This window comes from Lolium rigidum, chromosome 6 (assembly GCF_022539505.1).
Source record: "Lolium rigidum isolate FL_2022 chromosome 6, APGP_CSIRO_Lrig_0.1, whole genome shotgun sequence".
Classification (NCBI taxonomy): Eukaryota; Viridiplantae; Streptophyta; class Magnoliopsida; order Poales; family Poaceae; genus Lolium; species Lolium rigidum.
Window position 1 is genome coordinate 345,588,577 of NC_061513.1, and position 23,122 is coordinate 345,611,698.

Below are 23,122 nucleotides of genomic sequence, written 5' to 3' on the forward strand. Positions count from 1 at the left end.
CTAACGAACAGCGACCACATCGGCTACACGAATCCCAACAGAGCCGACGTACGAGTACAGTGCCTTGGCGTAATGCAAAGCCGATAGCTGTAGTTACCAGACAGATTCGGCTCGGGGGAGGCATATGGTCACCACACCAGACAGATGGTAAATGTTAGCCGGTGGAAAATCGGCCAGTAAAAAAAAAAGAGAGTCAAAACGTGGCAAAACATCATCTGTCTATGAAGGCCCTACTGAAGAAACACACCAAGGGCGATAATGGCGTCGACACGGATGCGTTCCGCCTCAGCGATCTCAGCCTCGTCATCTGCGTCTTTGCCCGTCACCAGCTGATTGCTCGGGGAACGGATTTCAGCCGGATCGGTCTTCGGATCGGCCGTGAGGCCTTTTGCTTCATCTTCGGAGCGGGCAACAAGGGCCTCCTTGTCTTGGATGAGCCGTTTGGTCACCCTTACCCTCTCTTCAAGGTCCTCCAGCTCCTTGTGCGGGGTCTCGAGTTCGGCGCGAGTGGCGAAGTGTCCGTCTTGGCGTCCGGAGCAGCCTTCTTCTCATTGAGCCGTCGACACTTTTCGGCAATGTCGGCTCTCGGCGGAAGTTGGGAGTGGCGAAGAGTAATCCTTTGGCGAGCCGTTTGTACCCTTGACTTGAAGGCCGACAAGGTAACAGCGGGCCGAGCTTCACTTGCGGGGTCATCGGGAGATGAGGCCGGATATCCTCGAAGATGCCTTTGGCTTCCTCGGAATTTTCAATCGAGTCTCGGTCGGGCGGAAAGCAAGTCTCGCGAGACGGCTGGAGTGGACCACGAACCGTACTAGGGTTCGGCTCTCCACTTGCTTTGGAAGAAGCTGGTTCGATGGATTCGGGTCGAACGCAAGCAAGCTCGAGAGATCACAACCCTGATAGGGTAAACAAAGTGAGTTTAGCGGGCAATGGGGGAATTGATGAAGCCAAGGAGGGAAGACATACCTCTCCCAAGGAAGGAGGAACAGCCGACGCCGTAACAATCGGCTTCTCTGTGGACTCGGGTGGGTCAGCCACTTGGGAAGCCGCTATCGTCGAGGTAGCTAGATCCAGAGTAGCGGACGGCCTCGGTACCTCCTCAACATCTTCGCTAGAAGTTTCGGCGGCTGCAAGAGGAAGTGATTAGCCGATCCAAATGATAACGAGGACAGCATGAAAGCGTGACCACGAAGATAATTACATTTGAGACCTCCTGGCTTGATGAAGAGGCTCGTGGGTTCTTACGAGCCCTTTTGACACAGCGTTGCTTCGTGCGTAACCCTGATCTGGTCGGGGCCTGAGGAGCAGGGGTTTCGGTGATCGACCTTTTCTTGGAAGCCGGCGCTGGCGAAGCCGTCTGGCTCCGGGTAGTGGACCTCTCGGAATCACCCGAGCTCGAGTCTCCTTGGCTGGTTTCTTCGGCCCCGCTGGAGGATCCTTCAGTGGAGGCCTGTAGGAAAGGATACAAGCGTGTCATAAACAAATTCTTTGAAAAAGCGGACAAGTGCCTACAGGGTCTGAACCAACTTACACGCAAGCTTTCTCGGGCCGGAGCTTTACGCTTCGGGGTTTTCCTGGCCGCTACCTTCCTCACCGCCGTCCTCGCACTGAGTTGAGGCTCGGGGGCAGGCTGGTCCCGAAGATGCTCTGCTCTTGGGAGCCGATTTCGGTGAAATCGGCCGACTCTGCATTATGACTTTCTTCGAGGGTGGCGAGCTGCGGCAGAAGAGAACCACCGGTGCCGGAGGAAAAATTCGAAAGGGGAACCGTCGGTTTGCGTGGGAGCCGGGCCATCTAGTTGCTGCTAGGAAAAAGAGTTAGGTCACGAGACAATCACCATAAGGTAATTGCAAGAAACGCTTAAGTGACGATGCACGGTGCGCAGGGGGATCATACTCGGCGTCAAGCTCCTTCGGCGAGCGGTCCTAGGGCCCTCCCGAAGACGTGGGTCTTCCACATAGACCACCAAGTTTCAAAACCATCGGTGGTGAAGGAGAAACGGAGGTCATGCGGAATTGGTATGGCCAAAGCGTCAAAGAAGGTATAACACCTCTGGGCAGTGAGGATGTCAGGCAGTTCAGCCCTACTTGCTGTCAGGTGGTGTAGGAAGAAGTGTGGAGGCACCTGTCCGAGACCAAGCTGTCGAGCCGCTACTATTGGTTGATAACACTCATAACCAGGTTTGATGATCCGGTTCGAGGTACTCATGCCAACAGGGAGGAAGCAAGGACGGATCATGAGAGAGTACAAGTGTTGTGTGCTGGCGTCATCGGCAAAGTCATCCAATCGGAAAGAGACGGGGTTTTCAAAATTTGCCGATTCAGTGTAAGGGTGGAACAGGGGTTGTCCAAACCTTGGAAGAAAATCTTAAACCACCTGCTGCTTCACTGGGGGATCAGCCTCGCTCCCGGGAGACCATACAGGGCTTGGCCGTAGCTGGTGCATCGAATTTCCTTTCCAGTTTCATCCGGAAAGGTGCAGGTGGTCAGCGATGGGAAGTCTGGGATTTGGCTTTGGAAATATAGTTGGGCCCACAACTGAATGAACCACCAGGGGCCGCCAGTTTTAACTGTCTTGCGGGAGAACAGTTTGACAGACATCAGTTGAAGGGATCGATAAATTTCTCCAAGAAATAGTTTGCCTAGGCCGAGTTTTGTGCCTTTAGCAAGCTCATAGGCCAGGGAGAGGTAATTCTTGGTGGGAGCAAGTGATGGACCGCAGAATATGAAGTGCTCCAGCCAGAAATTCAGAAAGGCTGTGTGCTCCCTCTCTGTCACGGGGCCTTTGGTTTTCATATAGCGATTGAGATAGGCGCCCCAGCTGGTACACTCTTTTTTAGAGGAGAGGGTGAAAGGGACTTTTGGCAGCTTGAAGGCAGAAGGGCTGGGGGATGCAATGTCTAGCCCGGTGATCATGGCCACATCCAGCGGGTCGGGGTCATAGGGCCATGACCAAACATGAAGCGATTCGAGTGCATCGGACCGAAGTAGCCGATGGTTTTCGGGATGTTCTCATTCTTCTCAAGAGGAGATAGCGATAATGACGAGGCATCGGCTATCCCTATGGTTTCCCAAGTGGCATAGTGGGATTTTGATACCCTATTGTACCATGCCACCCAACCTTCGGGAGGATTAGGCCAGGCTCGCGAGCGGTCGGCCCGGGAAGTCGGATCTGAGGTTCCGGCTCACAAAGGGGATTACGTTAGCTTCGCACGAAATTAACGAGGCGGGACTCTCGGAAGAACGAGGACCGAGGCACATCGAATTTGCGAGAGAAGGATGTGGCGGAAGGATGTACGAAACCTAAATTAGTAGCGAGAGCGAGGCATTAATTCGGGTGTTTGCCATTAATCCCATGTCAAGCCAAGCGACGAGAGGAGGTTGAGGATTACCTTCAGTCCGGAAGCCGTGGTATCGGTATTGGATGACTCCGCCATGGCGTTGAAGGAGTTGGGGGCGGCGCGGTCAAGATCTGCGTAGGTGGTTGTGGATTGGAACTGCTCAGGCGGCGATTTGGGGATCTGACTTTGCCTTTTCAGATGGAGGTCGCGGGTTACCGTTTGGAAGGGTGACTAGGTCGATGTTGTCAGCGTTTTTTATGATAGAGACCGATGCGAGGCCATCGGTTATTTTTTTGAAGGTTGTGTGACTTTGACTATCGGCAAAACCATTGACTGGGAACGCTTCTTCATTCACAAAGAAGGGTTTTTTTATGAAGAGCCGATTGCTCAAAAAGAGCCGATTGCTCACGTAACTACTGATGCTATGTCACTAATCCTCGCTGCCCTCGTCGTTGACACGGAGGCGCTTCGCCGGCGGGTATCCAGTGGAGGAGGAGTCATTCGGCGCAGCTTAATAAGGAGAAGCCTAATGGGGGATTTAAGACCATTGCGGTATCCAAGGGAATGGTGCTAGATTATCAAGTTTTGCAAAAGCAAGGAGCAAGACGTCATGGTAAAGGGTACTACAACGGTTCTGCCACGACATGACCCGGTGAAAGGAGCTTAATGATTTTGGAACTGTCATTTCCAAAACCAGGGGGGCATGTGTTATCACCAGATTTTGGCTAAATCAGGAGGTAGGCCGCGATCAAGATGGGCTTGGAAGATTACACATTGAAGATCTATGAAGCGGCCTTGCACGGAGAAGTTGGGCTAGTTTGCCTGTGTATCTTTAATTATAGCAGACTGTATCTAGATTAAAAGTTAGGGTTTATCTCGCGCACGGTTTAGTGCACGCCCACATTAGAAAGTCCGCTGGACTATAAATATGTATCTAGGGTTTATGGAATAAACAACAACTCACGTTCAACCCCAAACAAACCAATCTCGGCGCATCGCCAACTCCTTCGTCTCGAGGGTTTTCTATCAGGTAAGCGACATGCTGCCTAGATCGCATCTTGCGATCTAGGCAGCACAAGCCCCACGTTGTTCATGCGTTGCTCGTATCGAAGCGCTTTTGATGGCGAGCAACGTAGTTATCATAGATGTGTTAGGGTTAGCATTGTTCTTCGTTTAAGCATGCTTACGTAGTGCAACCCTTGCATATCTAGCCGCCCTCACACCTATCTCGGGTGTGGGGGCGGCACCCGCTTGATCATCATTCGGTAGATCCGATCCGTTACGATTGCTCCTTGTTTTACAAGGATTAGTTTAATATCTCGCAATAGTTAGGCCTTACAAAGGGGGAGGATCCAGTGGCACGTAGGGTGGCGTTCGCAAGTCCTAAACAGGATGTTCCGAGGATCAACTTCATGTTGGTTTTTAGGCCTTGTTTAGGATCGGCTTACGAGCACCGTGCGTGGCCGCGAGGCCCAATCTGGAGTAGGATGATCCGATTATGCGGTGAAAACCCTAAATCGTCGTAGATCTCATTAGCTTTATCTTGATCAAGCAGGACCACCAAGTATTCGTGCACCCCATACGAATCATGGGTGGATCGGCTCTTTGAGCCGATTCACAGGATAACCTCAGAACCGATCGAGGCTCGTATTTAATGTTTACATGTATGCCCTGCAGGAAACTAAGCGAGGCATCCCCATCACCTTCCTGACCAGGTATAGGTCGGGTGGCACGCCCTTGCACTTCGCATCGCCGCGTGTGACCAGAAGAGCATTGCGGGCCGTCGCTCGGAGGGGTCTCAGCCAGCCGCAGCTCTAGGCTCTTCCCGGCTCTACGGTGTTGACAAGGCCGCTGCCCGCCGGTGGGTTTTGGCAGTCAACAACTATGTATCTTAAAGCTTGAAGCACAACGAACCTAATGACTTGATCATATGCTACGCTGACTATGGGTGTATGTCCATCACATCATTCACCTAATGATATAATTTTGTTATTAATAACATCCAATGTTCATGATCATGAAACTATGATCATCTATTATCTACAAGCTAGTTTAACAAGAGGCTTACTAGGTATGATCATGAAACTATGATCATGTAGGGACTCTTTTATGTTTACAAAACACACAAGTATTAAGGTTTCCGGTTAATACAATTATAACATGGGATGCAAACATGTATCATAAACACAAAGATATAATAATAACTATTTTATTATTATCTCTTGGGCATATCTCCAACACAATGCGAGCAACACGACAGTCCCGCCGTAGCCAGCTGTCGTAGAGCTTTGCCTAGAGACATATGCCGGCGACGACGGGGGGAGAAGCGGCAGGGAGACGACGCGACGATGGTGGTGAGAGAAAAACCGTTCTCAGAAGGAAGGTGTACATTCAATATGAAAGTTTAATTCTTGTATGGTTAAGGGCCACTTGTCAGGTTTGCAATCAGAATTATGTCAAACGACTATTAATGTGATTCGTGGCCTTAGATTTGGTGTCTTTTAAAAAATATACTTCCTCCTTTTCATCTTAGTTTTATTAAAATTTGAATGTATTTCTTCTCAATTTTGTTTTGAATGTATTTAGATTGTTGTTAGCATAGCCCCAATTATTCAATTGTGGCAGGGAATCTCCAACGGGGTGACACATTTCGGACGCCTAAATTGTCCTCGTGTATCCGTTTGCGTCACCTGACGTACGCGAAAATGACCGTTTTTATCCGCGCGTCCGTTTGCGTCTGGGGGTGGCTCCAGCGGAGCGACGTATTTTTTCTACTTGTTTTTTTTCCTCTTCCCAATTACAAACACAGTTCCAACATTACATATTGGGAACATGGTTTTACACAAGCTAATACATAGTTGAGAACATGGTTTACACAAACTAATACATAGTTTGAATCATGGTTGACACAAATTAAAACATTGGAAAATGAGAAAACCTAACTAGTGTTGGTTCCGTATGTTTGCTGCCAAGAAAGAACACTCTCGGGCACACTCAATCACCCAAACTGAAAAATCCAGATGGTAATTATAGCCCTGTTGGTCCTTTCGAGGAAGAACATCTAGAAACCTCCACTAGTGGCTTCAATTGGCTCGTGGCCATATTTGCTGCAAAGAAAGAACACTCTAACAGTTTTAACCGTCGGTGTTCGAGCCGGACTCGCTGGTGTGGTAGTGCCTGGCAGGCTGTGTCGTCGAACACCTTGACGATCATCTCGCAGTCCCCCTCATAGAGGAATGTGAGCTGGCAGCCGGGCTCGAGCGCGAGGTCACGGGCGAACTTGTCCCACCCCGTGTGCAGGTACATCTTGCCCTGCCCATCGAACAAGACCTCGACAGTGCACCGACAGAAGTTGCAGCTGGCCTCCCGTAGCTGCAACTGGGCGGCTCGACGCTATCGACGAACTTGTCCGGGAGCCGCTTGATGCCGAGTGGGTCGTCGTCGATGAGGAGGAGGAACTCGAAGCAGCGCTCCTCCCGCGAAGACGAGGACGGCGCAGGCGACGGTGACCGTGGGGCCATAGCTGCTCCACCTCGGCGGCCCCGGGGGTGCCCAGGCCCGCGGGCTCGACCGCCTCGCCGGCCACCAGGACCCGCCATGGACTTCCTCGCGGGCCTGGCTGCATCGCAGGAAGAGCTAGGCGGCGCTACGGTGGAGTTTGTGGCGGCTAGGGTTTTGTGTGGAGGAGTAGATGAGGAAGAAGAGCGCGTGCGCTCTTTATATAAACAGCCGACGGCCGCGGGACGCGTGTCATCGCCATTACTGCGTTGACGGAGGTAGGTGGCGGCCCTCGGCTGGCGAGGCATCGCTATTAACGTGACACAGACTGCCGAAGCGACGCAGCGGCGGCAGTCGCTGGCGAGCCTGAGAAGACGCATCGAGCCCGGGTGGTTGACAGACGGGCCCGACGAAACGTCGGCCTGACACCGGTCCGATCGCTTCCGTTGGAGCAGGAACCTAACGCATTTTTCAGCCGGCGGTCATGCCCTAATCTAGCCGAAGTGGGGTGTATACAAAGAAGTTGTACATCCATCGTGTCCCGCCGATTTGGCCAGCTTCGTCATTCTTATCCGTCGCGTCCAGCACACCACCAGTCGACAGTAGTGCCGCTCGCCTCGCGGCTCGTGCACGCGCTCATCCTCACCACGCCTTTTCCCCTCTCCTCTCTCTCTCTCTCGCCCTGCACTCCAACACCGGGGCTCTTCTCTTCTCTGCCGCGCGTAGACTTCAAAAGCAGCATTCCTTCCATTTTGATTTCCTCGCACCGCCCGCCCGCACGCTTCCCATTTCCCACTTCCCAAAGCGCGCCCTCGGCCTCGCCCTCGGCTCGCTCCCACACCGAAGAAAAGTCCCTGCTGGACCTGCCGCCACGCCCGAGGTCTCGGCTGGGGATGACGAGCTCCCGCCGGCGATGGACCTGCCGCTAGCACTCCTCCTCCTCGCCGTCTTCCTCGCCCCGACCGCACTGCTCTTCCTCGCCTTCCACTTCCACCCCCACCGCCAGCCCACGCCTTCTCCCGAATCGCCCGCCGCAAACCTCGACCCGCCCGCGCCGCCCGAGGAGGAGAAGAGGCCGCGGCGGAGGGCCAAGCGGAAGCAGCAGCAGCAGCAGCCGCAGAAGGGCGGGGACGCGGCGGCCGACGACAACGACGCGCTGCTGCTGCTGCCGCGGCGGCCGCAGTTCCCGCTCGCCTCGGTGGCCGGCCCGCTGCAGCGCCGGATCACCGCGCGCTACGACGACCTCGCGCGGGCCAGCCAGGACCACTGCCTCACCGTTCACCAGGTTCGTTCCTTCCTTCCTGCGTCCCGTCTCCCATGCAATGCAAATACTCTTCCGGCATCCTTGCCTTCCTCGCAGACTAGTGCTAGTGCGTACTGCACGCGCTAGTGCGTGCTGAGCGTGCGTAGGATCCCTGCTCCGCTGTCAGGAGTTGCTGTGCTACAAAACTGATACTACGCTTAGGTAGTAGTTAGTCTGTACAAGTGGTGTTTGTTGTTATTCCTAGCTGGTACTTCTACCTAAGCTAATGCCTCGATAAGACAGTCCAAAACGGGCTCAGTTGCTACCGTAGTATGCGCATGGTTGATGCTTCACCTGCTGTAACAGGGTGCGCGTCTTGTTCTGTCCAATGCTTTGACTTCCATTCTTTTGTTCATTGCTAATACCATCGTTTGCTCTGTTATACTCAATGGACGGGGTAGTATTACTAGGTCCAGCCACTAGAGGATTTTGCAACGAATGATAGTTAAATTGCTAACACCAAACAACATTGAAACCCATTGCAAGTGTGGGATTCGTTTGGTGCTGCATGACATTGTGAAAACCAATAGCCCCTGTTAGTCTGTACAAGTGGTGTTTGTTGCTATTCCTAGCTGGTAGTACCTAAGCTAATGCCGCAATAAGAGAAGTCCAAAATGGGCTCAGTTGCTACCGTAGTATGCGCATGGTTGATGCTTCACCTGCTGTAACAGGATGCGCCTCTGGTTCTGTCGAACGCTTTGACTTTCATTCTTTTGTTCATCGCTATACCATCGTTTGCTTTGTTATACTCAGTGGACGGGGTAGTATTAGTAGGTCCAGCCATTAGAGGATTTTGCAGCCAATGCTACTTAAATTGTTAACACTAAACAACATTGAAACCCATTGCAAGTGTGGGATTCGTTTGGTGCCGCGCGACATTGTGAAAACTGATAGCCCCTATTAGTCTGTACAAGCGGTGTTTGTTGCTATTCCTAGCTGGTAGTACCTAAGCTAATGCCTCGATAAGAGAAGTCCAAAATGGGCTCAATTGCTAATGTAGTATGTGCATGCTCGATGCTTCTTGCTTTTTTTGAAACTAGAGTGCTTGCTTGATGCTTCACCTGTCACTGGATGCCGTGCATGTCTGGTTCTGCCAAATGCTTTGACTTGGGGATTTTGCAACAAATGATAGCTAAATGAAGAACACCAAATAACATCAAAACCTATTGCAAGCAAAGTTGGTCTAATTTTAGCTGGGATTAGTTGTCATCATCACTGTAAAACGTAGGAATAGGAAAAGCGCAGTAAGGATTGTGTGTGGCAAACAGAGGATTGTGGAAGTTCCATGAAACTGGGTGTTTGATTCTTAGGAATTGGAAAAACACAGATATCCTAGAAAGCATGATGAAATCAAGGTTGAAACAAATGCAAATGTGAGACTAGGTCATTATCATGCAAGTTATGGCCTTTCTCTTCTTCTTTGTGCATGTGAATCAGTGAATGTAAAAGAGAGGTTTGAGTGGCTTGTAGAATTCCTTTGTTTTCCCCATTGGAACCTAAACCGAAGGAAACATTCCTCCATTTTTCCTATGTTCTACTCCTTTCAATCAAATGGATGGGTGTCACCAGAGGAAGATTTCCCATTCCTATGTTATCTCTCCACTATTGATATGAATCAAAGAGACCCTTATCGATAAATATGGCTCACAATGCTGAAATTCTTTTGTAATTAAAGTCTGGCCGCTCATTTTGAGTAAATGGCATGACACAGGGAATCAGCAGTTTTGTTGGTCCAAATGTAAAGTTTATAAACATGCTCAGATTGAAAATCTGTTATATCCTTGTTGTACCAGCGTTCACATATGAACTATTCCCCTTCAAGAACATACTGTTATATTCCTAACAAACAACCCCACTTGGCAGTCTTATTTCTTATATTTGGAGGGGTTATGTATGTTAGAAGTTGAATGCCTTTCAAACTGTAAATGGAATTTTATCTGTTAGATAGACTTCGGTATAGTTCAAAATTTATAGAGGGCCAATTTAATGTGAAATGCACATTTCCCCCAAAACTCAGTAAATATTTTCCATTTCTAAAAGAAAAATGTGGCGACTATAAAATACACTTTCCCCAATCTTTCTTTCACACGTGTTCTACGCAAAGCTATAACGCCCAACCCCCACCAGAACACTAATAAATAGGATTTCTTAGGGACAAAGCAAATCTAGATCTTGCAATCGAGGCTTTCGTCCCAAACCTTCCACCTCAAAAGTCAAATCTAACACCATGGAAATTTCGGTCGCTCTCATCCTCTTCCTTTCCATAAGCGTCATCCTAATTCTCCAGCTCCGTTCCCCAGCACCTCCTCAACCATCACAACCGTTGACGGCACTTACTGGCAGCACTGGGAAGAAGAGAAGGAAGACGAGGAGGAAGCCGGAGGGCTTCAATGGTGGAGACAAGGTAGCGGCTGTACCGGAGAAACAGGGGGCAAAACACCCACCTTTGCCCCTCTTCTGGTTGAGTGGTGCACTGAAACGAAGGGTCACCGAGCAGTATTTTGAGGGGTTATCTCTTACTAAGCGTGCTAGCTTTTACCAGGTTGATATGTTTTTCTTCTAGGTTTTGTTATGCATCTTATTTCCAATTGATTTTTATCTTTGTTTGAGTTGGGAGGTTAGTGTGATTTGAGTAATTGGTTAATGTCTTGCATTATTTTTTTTTAAAGCAGTTATCAAGTGCTGTGGAATTCAAATAGACTGTTGGTGCACGTTTGGTTCCTGTTAATACATAATTGTCATTTGCAATCACATAATTTTGCTTCAGTTGACACATCACTGCTTTAGAGGTGCACTGTTAATGTATTATCTACCGAGAAAGTTTTAGAGAAAAAACAAGTAATTATGGACTACGATAAGAACAAAGTGCATCTACAACCTTAAACTTTGCATCTCTATTGTTTGGGATGCAGCTAGTTCTGGTTCTCCTGAATTCTGCAAGGGCTAGTGGTAAGGTGTTATATCACGACCATAGCTGTACTGGAGGATAGCAAGTTTGCTGCCGTAAACTATATCTTTCGTTATCTTCATGGTTTCATATCTTCTATCAGCTTCATCATGTACTTATCAAGATGTATGCTCTCTACCTTACTTTTTCAGATCCGCGAGTTCCTTAACTGTCTTGTAGATGCGAGGAATGAGCTGCTGCATAAGTATGTTACTATTTGCATTCATTCAGTTCTACCATTTTATCTTCAGGGTTCAGACATGCATTACTCTGTGTTTTATAAACACTCAATTACGACTTGTGGATCTCAGGTCTGAGATCGCCCGAAGAAGCTTTACAATAAAGAAGGCCCTGTTATCCAACAGTCGTAACTGTAGGTCTTCATATGATCAACATCGCCTATCTAAACAGGTGAGGCATTCGAGGAAAAAAAAACATCCATAACAACATTAACTAAGAAGTGCAGTTAACAGTTGAATATGCGTTATGGTCTGACAACAGCTTTTTGATGCCTATTTATACCCTTGGGCGTTGTTGTAGGTAGATAAACTGGAATCAGAACATGAAAGACTAAAGAAAGATGCCGCCGTTTACAACTATCTTCAGGAGCAGCTTCGGATGTCAGACCACTACAAACTGGTAGCGCACTTGTGCTCTGTTCGCAAGCACCTCTGCTCTGTGATATAATTACTAAGGTCATGACACCAAACCTTTCACCGTGGCAGATGATGGAGCTTAACGACGCAATGGAGAAGAAAGCCCTTGCACAAGCCCTCGCTGACGAGGAATCCCAGATGTCATTCGAGGAGCTGCTGGAGGAGGAGAAGAAGGACGCTGCCTTCTGGTGGCGTGACGGGAAGCTGAGGTCAATCTCGGACAGCAAGTAGGGAGCAAGAGGTCAGACATGGTGATCACACCACTCATCGGTCTGAACTTTATTATAGGAACTAAAAATACTGAATTTGTCCATTGGGGAACTAATGTGTTCAAATCAGACCATGGACGGTGTGGTCACGCTTGTCGACCTCTTGAGCTCCCTGTAGGCCTGTACCATGACCTCTTGAGTCATGGCTTCGAATAAAATTTAAACTGAGCAGATTCAAATGGTGTGTTGTCCTTGCTTGCTTGGTGCCTGTGGTTGTTTGTTCACTGAATCGCTGGAGGCGGCGCCATTTACTGCTGCTTGTTTCTCCAGCTAACTCCGCGGAAATGCAATTACTTCTCTTCTCCTTTCTCTGGTAGTGGTTGTAGTGGTATCAGTTATCAGCGAGTATTACCTTGTGATTTAATCGATTTCAGCGGAGAGTCGGCCATTATCACAAGTAGGATGGCTACGCAGGAGACGGTGCCGAACGCCGCCGCCCAGCCTCGGAGGCGGAGGCCGCGCGTCCTGGTCGCCGCATCCGGCAGCGTGGCGGCGATCAAGTTCGAGACCCTCTGCCGCGGCCTCGCCGAGTGGGCCGACGTCCGGGCGGTGGCGACGGCCTCGTCCCTGCACTTCGTGGACCGGTCGTCCTTCCCGAGCGGCGTCGCCCTCCTCACCGACGCCGACGAGTGGTCCACCTGGCGGAAGATCGGCGACGAGGTGCTGCACATCGAGCTGCGCAAGTGGGCCGACGCCATGGTCATCGCGCCACTCTCGGCCAACACCCTGGCCAAGGTACATACCGTGAACACCTACACGCGCCGCCGCGTTTCGTCGCTGTCCTGATTCGACAGTTTTCTCTCTCGATCTGATGAGAACTCCGTGCTGCGTCGGTCAGATCGCCGGCGGGCTGTGCGACAACCTGCTGACGTGCGTGGTGCGCGCGTGGGACTACGGCAAGCCCATCTTCGTCGCGCCGGCAATGAACACCTTCATGTGGGACAGCCCCTTCACCAGGCGCCACCTCGACGTCGTCGCCGAGCTGGGCGTGTCAGTCATTCCTCCGGTGACCAAGCGGCTGGCCTGCGGGGACTACGGGAACGGCGCCATGGCAGAGCCCTCCGAGATCTGCAGAACCGTCAGGCTCTTTTTCGGATCACAAGATCGACTCTGAACACCTCTGCAGCTCAACTGAAGTTCCCCCCCTCATGCAATTTGAACACCCTGCAGCTCAACTGAAATTCCCCCTTGGTGCGATTCGTTTGGACTTGTACATATATATCGTTCTCGCCAAGTTTTTCCATTCCAATCTTTTGCTGCTAACTGTGCATACCGCACATGTCACTGGCCACAACCCTGTGTTAAGTGTGCATCCATTCGGCGCATGATTTTCGTAAGTTCTTGTTAGCTTGTTTTTGAAACGAGCATGTTCTTTTGTTACACGCCAACATACACACTCAAAAGACATTTGTATATACTGAGGCAAGCTATTGTCGAACTCTTTTGAGAAACACCAGGTACAGCAATAGAGCATACGCACGTACGACTGCTGAAGTTTTTTTTTTTTTTTTTTTGAAACGAGGTAAAAGATTTGCCATTTTCATTGATAGAGTAGAAGGTTTAAGAAAGTTACAAACGACCAAACGGTCAAGGCCGCAGCCAAGACCCAAAAGAAAGATATGGATTACTCTCCCGGCATTACATTACCCAACGTTTTAGCTCCGGCGGAAACCCAAAGAGTCGCCTCGTTTTTTATCCTTGTTGCAACCATGTGAACGGTGGAGCAATGGTTCCGGAACACACGTGCGTTTCTCTCTTTCCACACCTCCCATGACACAAGCATGGCAAGAGAGGACATCGCCCTTCTTGATTGCCCATCTTTTTGCACAAAGCATGTCTACCACTCATAGACCGTGGCGGCCTCGGTCCATCTATCCGGTTCGACGTCAACAAGACCAAGCCAATCCTTGATGTTAAGCCACACCCGTCTTGTGAAACGGCAAGTGAAGAGAATGCGTTCCGCGGACTCTTGAGCTTGGTTGCAAAGCTTGCAATTTCCACAATTTTGCCACCCCCGGCGCTCGAGCCTATCCGCCGTCCACACTCTATTTTGAAGCACAAGCCAAGTGAAAATCTTGCATTTGGGGGTAGCCCAATGCTTCCACACCACTGCTGAAGATTTTTGTTGAACGTGTAAACAAAAAATGCAGGGGAAAAATCAAATCAAGCCTACAGGAGTGCTTCTAGACTGGGAGAGCATTGCCGGCTAGAGATGAGGCGTGGCAGCTGTCAAGCTCCGGCAGTAATCGTCTTAACTCCTCACGCTCACGGGTGAAGCTTTCTGTTCAAAACCCGCTGGGGCTGTTCCCAGGCTTTGAAGATTTCTGCTGCTGGTCTAGATCATGGTCGAAGGCAGCATCCAGAGCCTAGAAATTATATATAATCAGCTTGCTGAAAATTATTGAAGCAAATTGGAACCACGAAAAATACCATGGCGATTCATGCGCTTAAGGGGATCAATAGCAGGCGGTACCCTCTGTCCGTTTAGTACAGTAGGTTAGGTAGTATGAGCACAATGAACAGCGAATAAAAGCATTTGAAACAAATATTTGATCTAAGCCGTGGGAAATCTAATTTGGCTCACAAGTGCATATAAACCTGTTGTGTGAAGACACATTTTAAAATGTAAATAATTCTGAAATAAAGTTCCACACGTACATCTAGGATATTCTATGTTTGTACACAAGTTTTCGGAAATAAACAATATTTTTTGTGTCCCATGTAAAGAAGACAAATTTTGATGCTCCAACCTGACTTTTTTTTGTCTTTACACAAAATTTTGTTTTTTATGCATCTTTATGATAGCTTCATATGAGCCAAAACACCACCTCCCTGAGCCGTGTACTTTTGTAATGAGATAGGCTAAGCTTTTCTCTTCAGTTTTTTCATTTTTAAATAGTACAACTATAGAAATGAGTCCAATTAATTCGTGAGAAATAAAAAGGTGGATAGTTTGCTCTGAGTCATCAAAATGAAGTTCAAATAAAGATATTCAGCGGGTGGTAATGAAATGCATAAAGGAACGGCAGGAACCTGGGTCATGGGCTTTACAAGTCGAGATATCTCGTGTCTTACATCAGGCAGTGCTGATTCCTTTATATCCTGCGTGTACAAAGAGTGCACACAAGATGCATCATGTCAAGTATTAGACGAAATCTCACCACCAAATCTTTCAGCAACAGGGATAATAATAATTCCATAGTGATGCATAAAAATATAAGTAGTTTCAGTAAACTAGGTTATAATTATATTCCAAATATCAGTTGCGCTGAGGAAGATTTACCTGCAACGTTTGATATATCTGTGTCATTGCACCTAGAACCCTTTGAACCTGTGGAACAATTACTCAGAAATCTAAGCGATTGGTATTAGAAAGAAAGGGTGCCATATATAGCAGTCCTACCAGGTAGCTAGACTATCTAAAATTAGTGACACAGCCATATGAGAAATAAAATGGGTCAATTTGGGGATTCTTGAATTACCGTTACACCATGTACACCAATATGCCAATACTGGACTGCATAAAAGAATATTAACATCTGATACTTAAATTTTTTTTTGGTGTTCTTAACAGAACTAATGCAGCACAAGAAAAGCTAACGACAAAACTGAGTTGTTAATACTCCCTCCGATCAATATTAATTGTCTCTAATATGGATGTATCTAGACATATTTTCGTGTCTAGATGCATCCATACTAGCGACAAGTAATACGAATCGGAGGGAATACAACATTTGATAGCAGAGCCTGCTGCTGCTGACAGCCATATTAAAACAGACATCCAACACACGAAACTCCAGCATTAAAACTGCCTGTTTCCACCAGTATTAGTTATATAGCGCCTATAATGTGCAAGGAGTTATTTTCATTCTTGAAACAGGAAAACAAACTTCCGGTGACCAGTTATTAACAATAATTTAACCAGACATTAAGCCCTTTTATTAGCTTCCACTGAATTACCACCTGTGGTTTACAAAATATAGTGCAGATAAGATAGGAGTGACTTTACACCTTATTTCTAAGGGCTGCAGTTGTTATTGGGTACGATGACCAAAAATGGTGCAGCAACTCCTGGATAGCCATCCAATGCTAAGAAAATAGACAGTTCACAAGAAACTCCATCAATAGAATAGTACAAATGTACACAAAGCTTTAAAGTGCAGCAGGGGAAGATTTAAGAATGGTCGGACAAAATATAGATAAAGAAACAAATAAAGTTACACTCTGATTACTCTGGAAAATAAATACTCTAGAACAAATTGAAAGTATAGTACAGCTTCTGCATAAAAAGTAAATAAAGGCGCAACAGCTCACGTCCATAAGTTCATCTCGTGTTCGGCGTGGAAGACGACCAAGGAGACTGTCTTGGAGATTCTTAAGACTAAGCCTTCGTGATTGTGAAATTCCTTCATTCAATTCATTAAGAACCTAGGCCCATAACCATAACATGCAAGTAGTTAGGTTTTTCCTGCTCATGCAAAACTTAATAGTTTAAGAATAGAGAAGCCACAACATCATACAGATCTTGTGTTTGTGGATGAAAACTTGGAAGTATTGGGATGTTGACGAAATGAAAATCCAACCTAGTTGTTAAATACGGGTGAAGACAAACTTGTTCACCTTGCAAAATAGATTTTTTTTTTCGGAAATGCAAAATTGTGGACCAAATAAGGTGAAAGTAATATACAAGCTTTCTCATAGTCAGACCAACACATCACTTAGTAGAAGGGTTTGTACCATGTAGAATTCTGGGCCTACTGATGTGCTCCCAGAAATGGTTGGGAACTTATTGGTTCGTTCTATGCAATAATGCTTCACCAGTTTTGGAAGAGAAAATTCTTTTCAATAAGAAAAAACGAAAATGAAAGAGTAACAGACCAATGCACACAACTTTGTTTTGAAATTGGTACCCAGTCAGCTTCATTCGGGCAGGGCGCCCAATACACACAAGTTGACTATAGAAGTTGGAATCAGGTCTCAACTAAAACTGTTTACCTTAAGAGCCAAATCTGATTGAACAATCAGACAGTTCAATTTCACAGAAGATATTTGATCCATCAAATGACGGAATGCATCATCGGTGCTCAGGCTGCAGCTGTGAGCCTTTCTTACACCATTGTTCTCACCTAAAGATCTCAGAGCATTTGCTTGCTGAGAATCGAAAAATTCTCGAGGATCCTATTAAGACAAGAAAGGCATAAAAATCCATAACCTTGCAAATTATTGTGGTTCATATATCTACTAATGAGCCATAAGAACCAACTTTACCTTTATACAAAGTGTTGCATATGGTATACTTCTTGGAACTTGCAGGTCCTCTATCTCAGTCATGCGGGCCATCTTAATTGATCTCTCATGACTAGCATCATCAGCAACAGAACTAAAAGGTCTTTCTGCAGTTTATAACTCATCTGCTTAACAGGGAACTAGGGTGAGAAAAGATGCAAACACTCTGATATTAATTTCTGACCCTTCCTAGACCTTGCAAGTGCTTCAGCAACAGTCTTCGTATCAGCTGATTTGATATCTGCAAAAAGACGTACAAAATAATATAATCACCTTATGGACTGAAAGCATATGATGCGTTCACATTAACAACTACTAAGAAAATGCAGAAATAGAACATGCAACTTAAAGTTGGAATTCCTTTGATGTGAAGTCAAAAGTACACCAAGACATAACAAGTGCTACAACGACATAGTTTGCAACAAACCAGCAATATAGAAGGGTTGATTTGTATGATTGTCGCTGCATTGTTTTTCAGGATTTGGTTGATGAAGAATTAGAGGCAGAATACATCATTCAGATGAACAGGAAGCCAGGGAAAAAAGTGTTGCCTCAGAAGAACTGTTAGGATGTTAGAAAATTAGCATATCCATATACCTGAGTTCAGTATCATCTCATAATAGTAACAGCATGCTTGACCAATCAACTTCAGTACAAAAAAGTTCAAAATAAAGTGTTCAAACTTCTACCTGTTGATCTCCCGTCAAGAACGACAGCAGCATGCCGATTCAGATCCTGAGAAAGTGTTCTCCTAGCCAATTCAATATCAGTATCAGTTGTCTCTTTGGTGCCATCGCAGAGAATCCCATGATCCTACATTCCCGAAAGATATGCACATTTCAAGATGGGATAAGCACTTCATGAGATTATGATCAAACTACCGGATAAACTTGCTCATCATGCGAGACAAATAAACACTTGTCTTTGTGAAGTTGTAGACATAGCAAAACAGCCGCAAGCATACAAACACACCGGGAGATGGATGTAGTCATCTCCTGCATCTACTTCCATGTCAAATACTGGATCAACTCGTTTTATCTGTAATTAAATATTGAATCAGTAAAAAGAAAGAAGAATCTCAAGGAACAAAGCATTACAAAATATGCAAGATTACACCAGTAAATAGCTCGAATTATACCTTGAGCTTTGCCTCCTTGGCAAGTGTATCATCATTTTTTAAGAACATAGCTAATTCCTCATCTCCGGCAGCCTCAGCTTTTGCCCTTAATGTACATTTTGCCCTAAGTAGATACTCAGCTCTACAATTTTTTGTCCAAAAATCCTGTTCTGACAACTTTTGGCGTATAGTTTCACGAGAGATGAAGGAAAAAAGAAAGCAACATGAGAATCCAAATCCACTTTGTGCTAATAAATAGATAGTGTAAATTAATGCCAACTTAAGCCCACGCTACCTAAACCCTATGCTAAGATACATTACAATAGTATATACAAATATGCACTAACTTACCTTCTTTGGGACATAATCCAAAAATGCCTGATGCACGGCTGGCTTTTCCAAAAAAATCTGCAAAATATCCAATAATATGTCATGTTCATCACAATTAATTTGTTCAGGAATTTTTAAGAATTACAACATCGAATGAAAAATCGTGTGGCTTAGCATTTACATGGTTAATAATGATTTGCAGGTACACTATTACTATTGAGCAGATGCAGCCCAGCCCAAGTACCAGAATAAGGCCGGTTTAGGGAAAGGAACATAGTTATAAGGAATCTGTTCGACCAGGTTGAGAAACAGGGTCACAACCGAATTCTCATCCAGCAAGACATATATACAAGCAATGGGACTTACATTTTCATGCAGTAGAAATGGCTTATTAAATCTTCATAACGTAAAAAAGAAAGAGAATTAGATCAATATCATCGCAAAGAGGTATAATTTGTAAAATACCACCAGTGTGAGGATGACATGTGGCATCTAGGGAATGTGTCAATATTACGCTAAGAAAGCAGGTAAGGTGTTGCTCCTTACCCTAAGAAGATAGGTTTCGGATATATTTACTTACACTATACCCCTGCCCCGAGGGAACATGCGATAGATACTTGCTAATAAATCGTTGATCAAATGGAAACCATTAAACAACAGAATTGTTTATAAATTCCGTTGCCAGTAAAGTAGGTATAGTTTTTTTTTTCCTCAAAGTGTACCACTGCACTTATAACAGTTGAAAAAAAGGTAAAAGACGCGCTCAGGCAGACCTGCATTTAGATGAAACATAGCTGCATTTACAACAGTTAACATAATAGCAAATGATGCTAACAGGCAGACTGCATTTAGATGATGACTCGTGACGAAAGTTGAACAAATGTACCTCAAGGATCATCTCGGTTGTCGGTCTGATAGGAACTTTGTTTGTCTGCCAAAGATCACGCAGAAGTACTAACTCCGTTCCAAAATACAAGGCCTATAAATTTGGTCAAAAGTCAAGTCTTATATATTTCGGAGAAAATATGAGAGCGACTATATTTTGAAATGCATCTTACACATATTTTAAATTTAAAAAAATTGAAACAAAAAATTCGAACGTACATCTTTATGTGCTACGCGCTCACAAAGTCGTTTCATAAAAAATAAACTTATCATGTGACGTGTGTAAAAAAGACAAAATTCAGTGCTGAAAACAATGCTTTTCACAAGATAAGTTTTCTCTTTTTTATATAGGCCACAAAAAATATTATTTTTTCGTGAAACTTGACGCATACACATATATTATGGAGATGTACATGTAGAATTATTTTGTCAAAAATTTTCCACACTTCGAAATATGTTTTGTTGGTAGAGGGAGCATACGCACCTGGGAGCCGAATTGAATTTCCGAGAAAATATCAGCATCCACAATATTGAATAAATTAAGATCATCAGCATTCACAAAGTCAATATCTGATACAATCGTGCATCACATAAAATATCATAGTATACCATATTCATGGGCCCGGAACGATTAAAGACCCATAAGCATACCTGTCCATTGGCTGATGGCCTAACATCAGCTACCATCACATTTTTGACACCTGGCTTTTGTTTCAATGCTTGATTTGCTTCATCGTCAAGTAAATTCTGCAGAAGGACTTAAATAAGTAGTAGTTTCAACTGAATAAATCAGACAAAAATGTAACACAAAAAAGAAGACAGAATTGTATCTATGTACAGTTTTACCTTTCTAATCGCCCAAAATTCAGACTCTTGCAGAATACTGGAAACAACAAACTTCTTATGTAACTTCCGCAGTTCACTGAACAGAAAAGAACAAAACAAGTCAATAATACAAAATAATTGTGTTTTTGGGTAGCTATGATAGTTTGCAAATCTATTTGTACCATTCTCTGTTAAAACAGCACATGAAGATTAAATGTCATTCCGTACAGTTATACTCATCAACCTAGCAACATGAACATGCTCCTATGGTGAAGTATATTGAAGAAACATATCTGAATGGCATCCACATAATGACCACATAAAAATGGATAGGTGAAATTATTTTGACATCCTCAAATTGTTTTGTCTCTTTAAAAGGTGTGCAGTTACAACTTACAGCACATATCATTTTCAATCTAGCAGCTATTCCACCAGCTTCATTATGTGATGTGGCACAGGTCTGCATCAAAGCTGATGAAACAGACCAGTAAAGAATAGTGAAAGGAGATGCTCTAATATCAACTTTAGCTAAGTAAACCTATTTAAGACAAGTGTGTACTTCAAGAGAAGTTAATCTTACAATCAGAAAAGCAGAAGCACAAGAGCTCAGATGTTAATTGATACAAAGGCAGCTTAGAATCTTGCGGCTTAGCATAAGTTATCATCACTACCTCAGGTTGCTTCTATCAGCAGAAGAATATGCAGGGATGTTTGAAATAAGGATATTACCTGTCTTCTCGAAGCAATCTCATTCGCCGCTCCATTTCGGCAAAAACCCTAGCTGAACAGACAATGCCATCAGTTTTATATATGTTATTTTGGCAATAAGTGTATAGACTAGAGGTGAAACTAAAAATCAGAATATTGATTTGAAGTGGGTAAGCACCAAAAGTAATATTAGAAAAATACATAATCCTTAATCTGAAAAGGAAAAAAAAATCCCAGATGATGATGTATCTGTTCATAGTTTGAACATGTGACATCTATTTTATATGTAGGACTACCTAGTAGATACATTTAATGAGCATTACCTACAAAGTCACGACACAACTCACGGTCACCAACATTGTCAAACTCAAAAATATAGCCTCCCCCCTGAAAAAAAGCATGCACATCACAATCTTCTTGGTCACAGAAATAAATGTATAGCATGTGTCTATAAACCAAAACTAAACAGCTATGGTTATAGTTAGTGATCATACCTTGTCAGAATTTTGTAAAAGATTCAGTAACGGTTGTGTTGGTTTGCTACAATCTACTCTGTTGAACTTGTGACCTGAAGCACATAGAAGAAGAAGCTACAAAGTTACCATCAAGCATACTGGTAATGACCATGAAATCAGTTCAGCTGTTTCATCAACCAACACACATAACCTAACTCAGGCACGGCGGATTATGTAATATATGGTGTATGTATTTAGTTATTCTTCATTCTGTTAAATCATTTCAAACAATTCCGCAGCAAACCGCAAACTAAATCTAGCAAATGTCCACCTATCTACAGTTAAATAGTTTCCTCACACATCAGGACAATGACAGTGCTTCAGTTCTGCACAACACTCCAGTTCTATATATGTTCCTGAAACCAGAACTACATGTACATATGGACAAAGGGTGAGTTACCTTTGATGCTTCGGAAATCGAGATTGAGCACCATTAATGAGCATGTATCATGAGGGGTAAATGTGAACTTATCTTCACTCTGCAATACCAACAAATAGTTTGTTATAGATTAAAAAAGGGGCACTATGATGAGTTGCAGGCAGTGCGTGTAAGAAAGGAAAAACCGATTCACACCAGTTGAAGCATACAAAGATGACTATGCAAAAGTAATGCCCACTAAGTCAAAGAAGTGTTGCGCCTCTCTCGCTGCATCGCGCGTCAGTACCAAATACAGAAACAGTGGCTAACATCGTACACAAAAAAAATGCAGCCAAAAACCAAGCAACTAGTTCCAGAGCAGATTTTTTACGGCATGAGTTGAGCACCCAGTTCCATTAAGCAAATTGAACACCGGGCTTGACGCCCAATCCTTCTGTTCCAACCGCAACGCTAACCCTAAGCTAGGTTGGATGAGCTACACATGTAACAATGAGGAAAGTACCAACCCCCAAACAAAAGATCAAGGCACAGGAACACACAATCCTCCGATCGAAGCAGCAGCACGGTTTGAGATGGAAGGGGCGCGGAGACGGCGAGCGAGGATGGCACACGCACCATGCTGAGGACGCCGCTGGTGCCGGGGTCCCTGAGCGTCGTCCTGTACTTGGCACCGATCGTCAGGGTCCCCATTGCCTCCTCTTCCTGCTCCTCGCTCGCCCGTGCGGGGAGAGGGGCAGGCATTTGCTCGCCAACCTCCGGCGAGTGACAGGTCACCTCGACTCACCGCCGCCGGTGCCGACGGGGTTGTAGTAGGGCTTCGTGCGTGCGGGCGGAGGTCGGAGTCGTTGAAGAGTTGGAGCCCGGTCCGGTCCGGTCCATACGCGAGTTATTGGGTTCCGACTCCGGCTGCTCCAAATTTGTATGTCTGGCTGTCTGCTAGGGTAGGGTTTCGTTCCTCTACATAAGTTGATCGATATATCGAGCCACGCCGCCTCTCCTTCTCCTAGTCCACGGAACAAGAGAATCGATCGGCGCCCCGAGTCGAGGAGCGATGGCAGATAAGG

General features: G+C 45.7%; 2 protein-coding genes across 3 annotated transcripts; one reads left to right on the forward strand and one right to left on the reverse strand.

Moving 5' to 3' along the window:
• The first annotated feature begins 12,415 nt into the window (after positions 1–12,415).
• On the forward strand, positions 12,416–13,295 carry LOC124664914 (phosphopantothenoylcysteine decarboxylase-like). Its single transcript, XM_047202332.1, has 2 exons — positions 12,416–12,748; positions 12,852–13,295. The coding sequence occupies exons 1-2, from the start codon at positions 12,416–12,418 to the stop codon at positions 13,125–13,127; spliced, it is 609 nt and encodes a 202-aa protein (XP_047058288.1). The 3' UTR covers positions 13,128–13,295.
• A 248-nt stretch (positions 13,296–13,543) lies between these two features.
• On the reverse strand, positions 13,544–22,748 carry LOC124662071 (general transcription and DNA repair factor IIH subunit TFB1-1-like). Of its 2 annotated transcripts, XM_047199959.1 has the most exons (19): positions 22,674–22,748; positions 22,080–22,158; positions 21,659–21,732; positions 21,488–21,551; positions 21,186–21,237; positions 20,478–20,553; positions 20,283–20,378; positions 19,633–19,725; positions 18,768–18,824; positions 18,272–18,337; positions 17,989–18,112; positions 17,484–17,540; positions 17,282–17,406; positions 17,009–17,191; positions 16,328–16,441; positions 16,025–16,102; positions 15,297–15,344; positions 15,047–15,115; positions 13,544–14,379 (listed from the first exon to the last, which is right to left on the reverse strand). In XM_047199959.1, the coding sequence occupies exons 1-19, from the start codon at positions 22,746–22,748 to the stop codon at positions 14,299–14,301; spliced, it is 1,611 nt and encodes a 536-aa protein (XP_047055915.1). In that variant the 3' UTR covers positions 13,544–14,298. The 2 variants fall into 2 exon arrangements, with proteins under 2 accessions (XP_047055915.1, XP_047055916.1); XM_047199960.1 differs by lacking the exons at positions 22,080–22,158; positions 22,674–22,748 and having other exon boundaries at positions 21,186–21,233; positions 21,659–21,708.
• Positions 22,749–23,122: the final 374 nt, after the last annotated feature.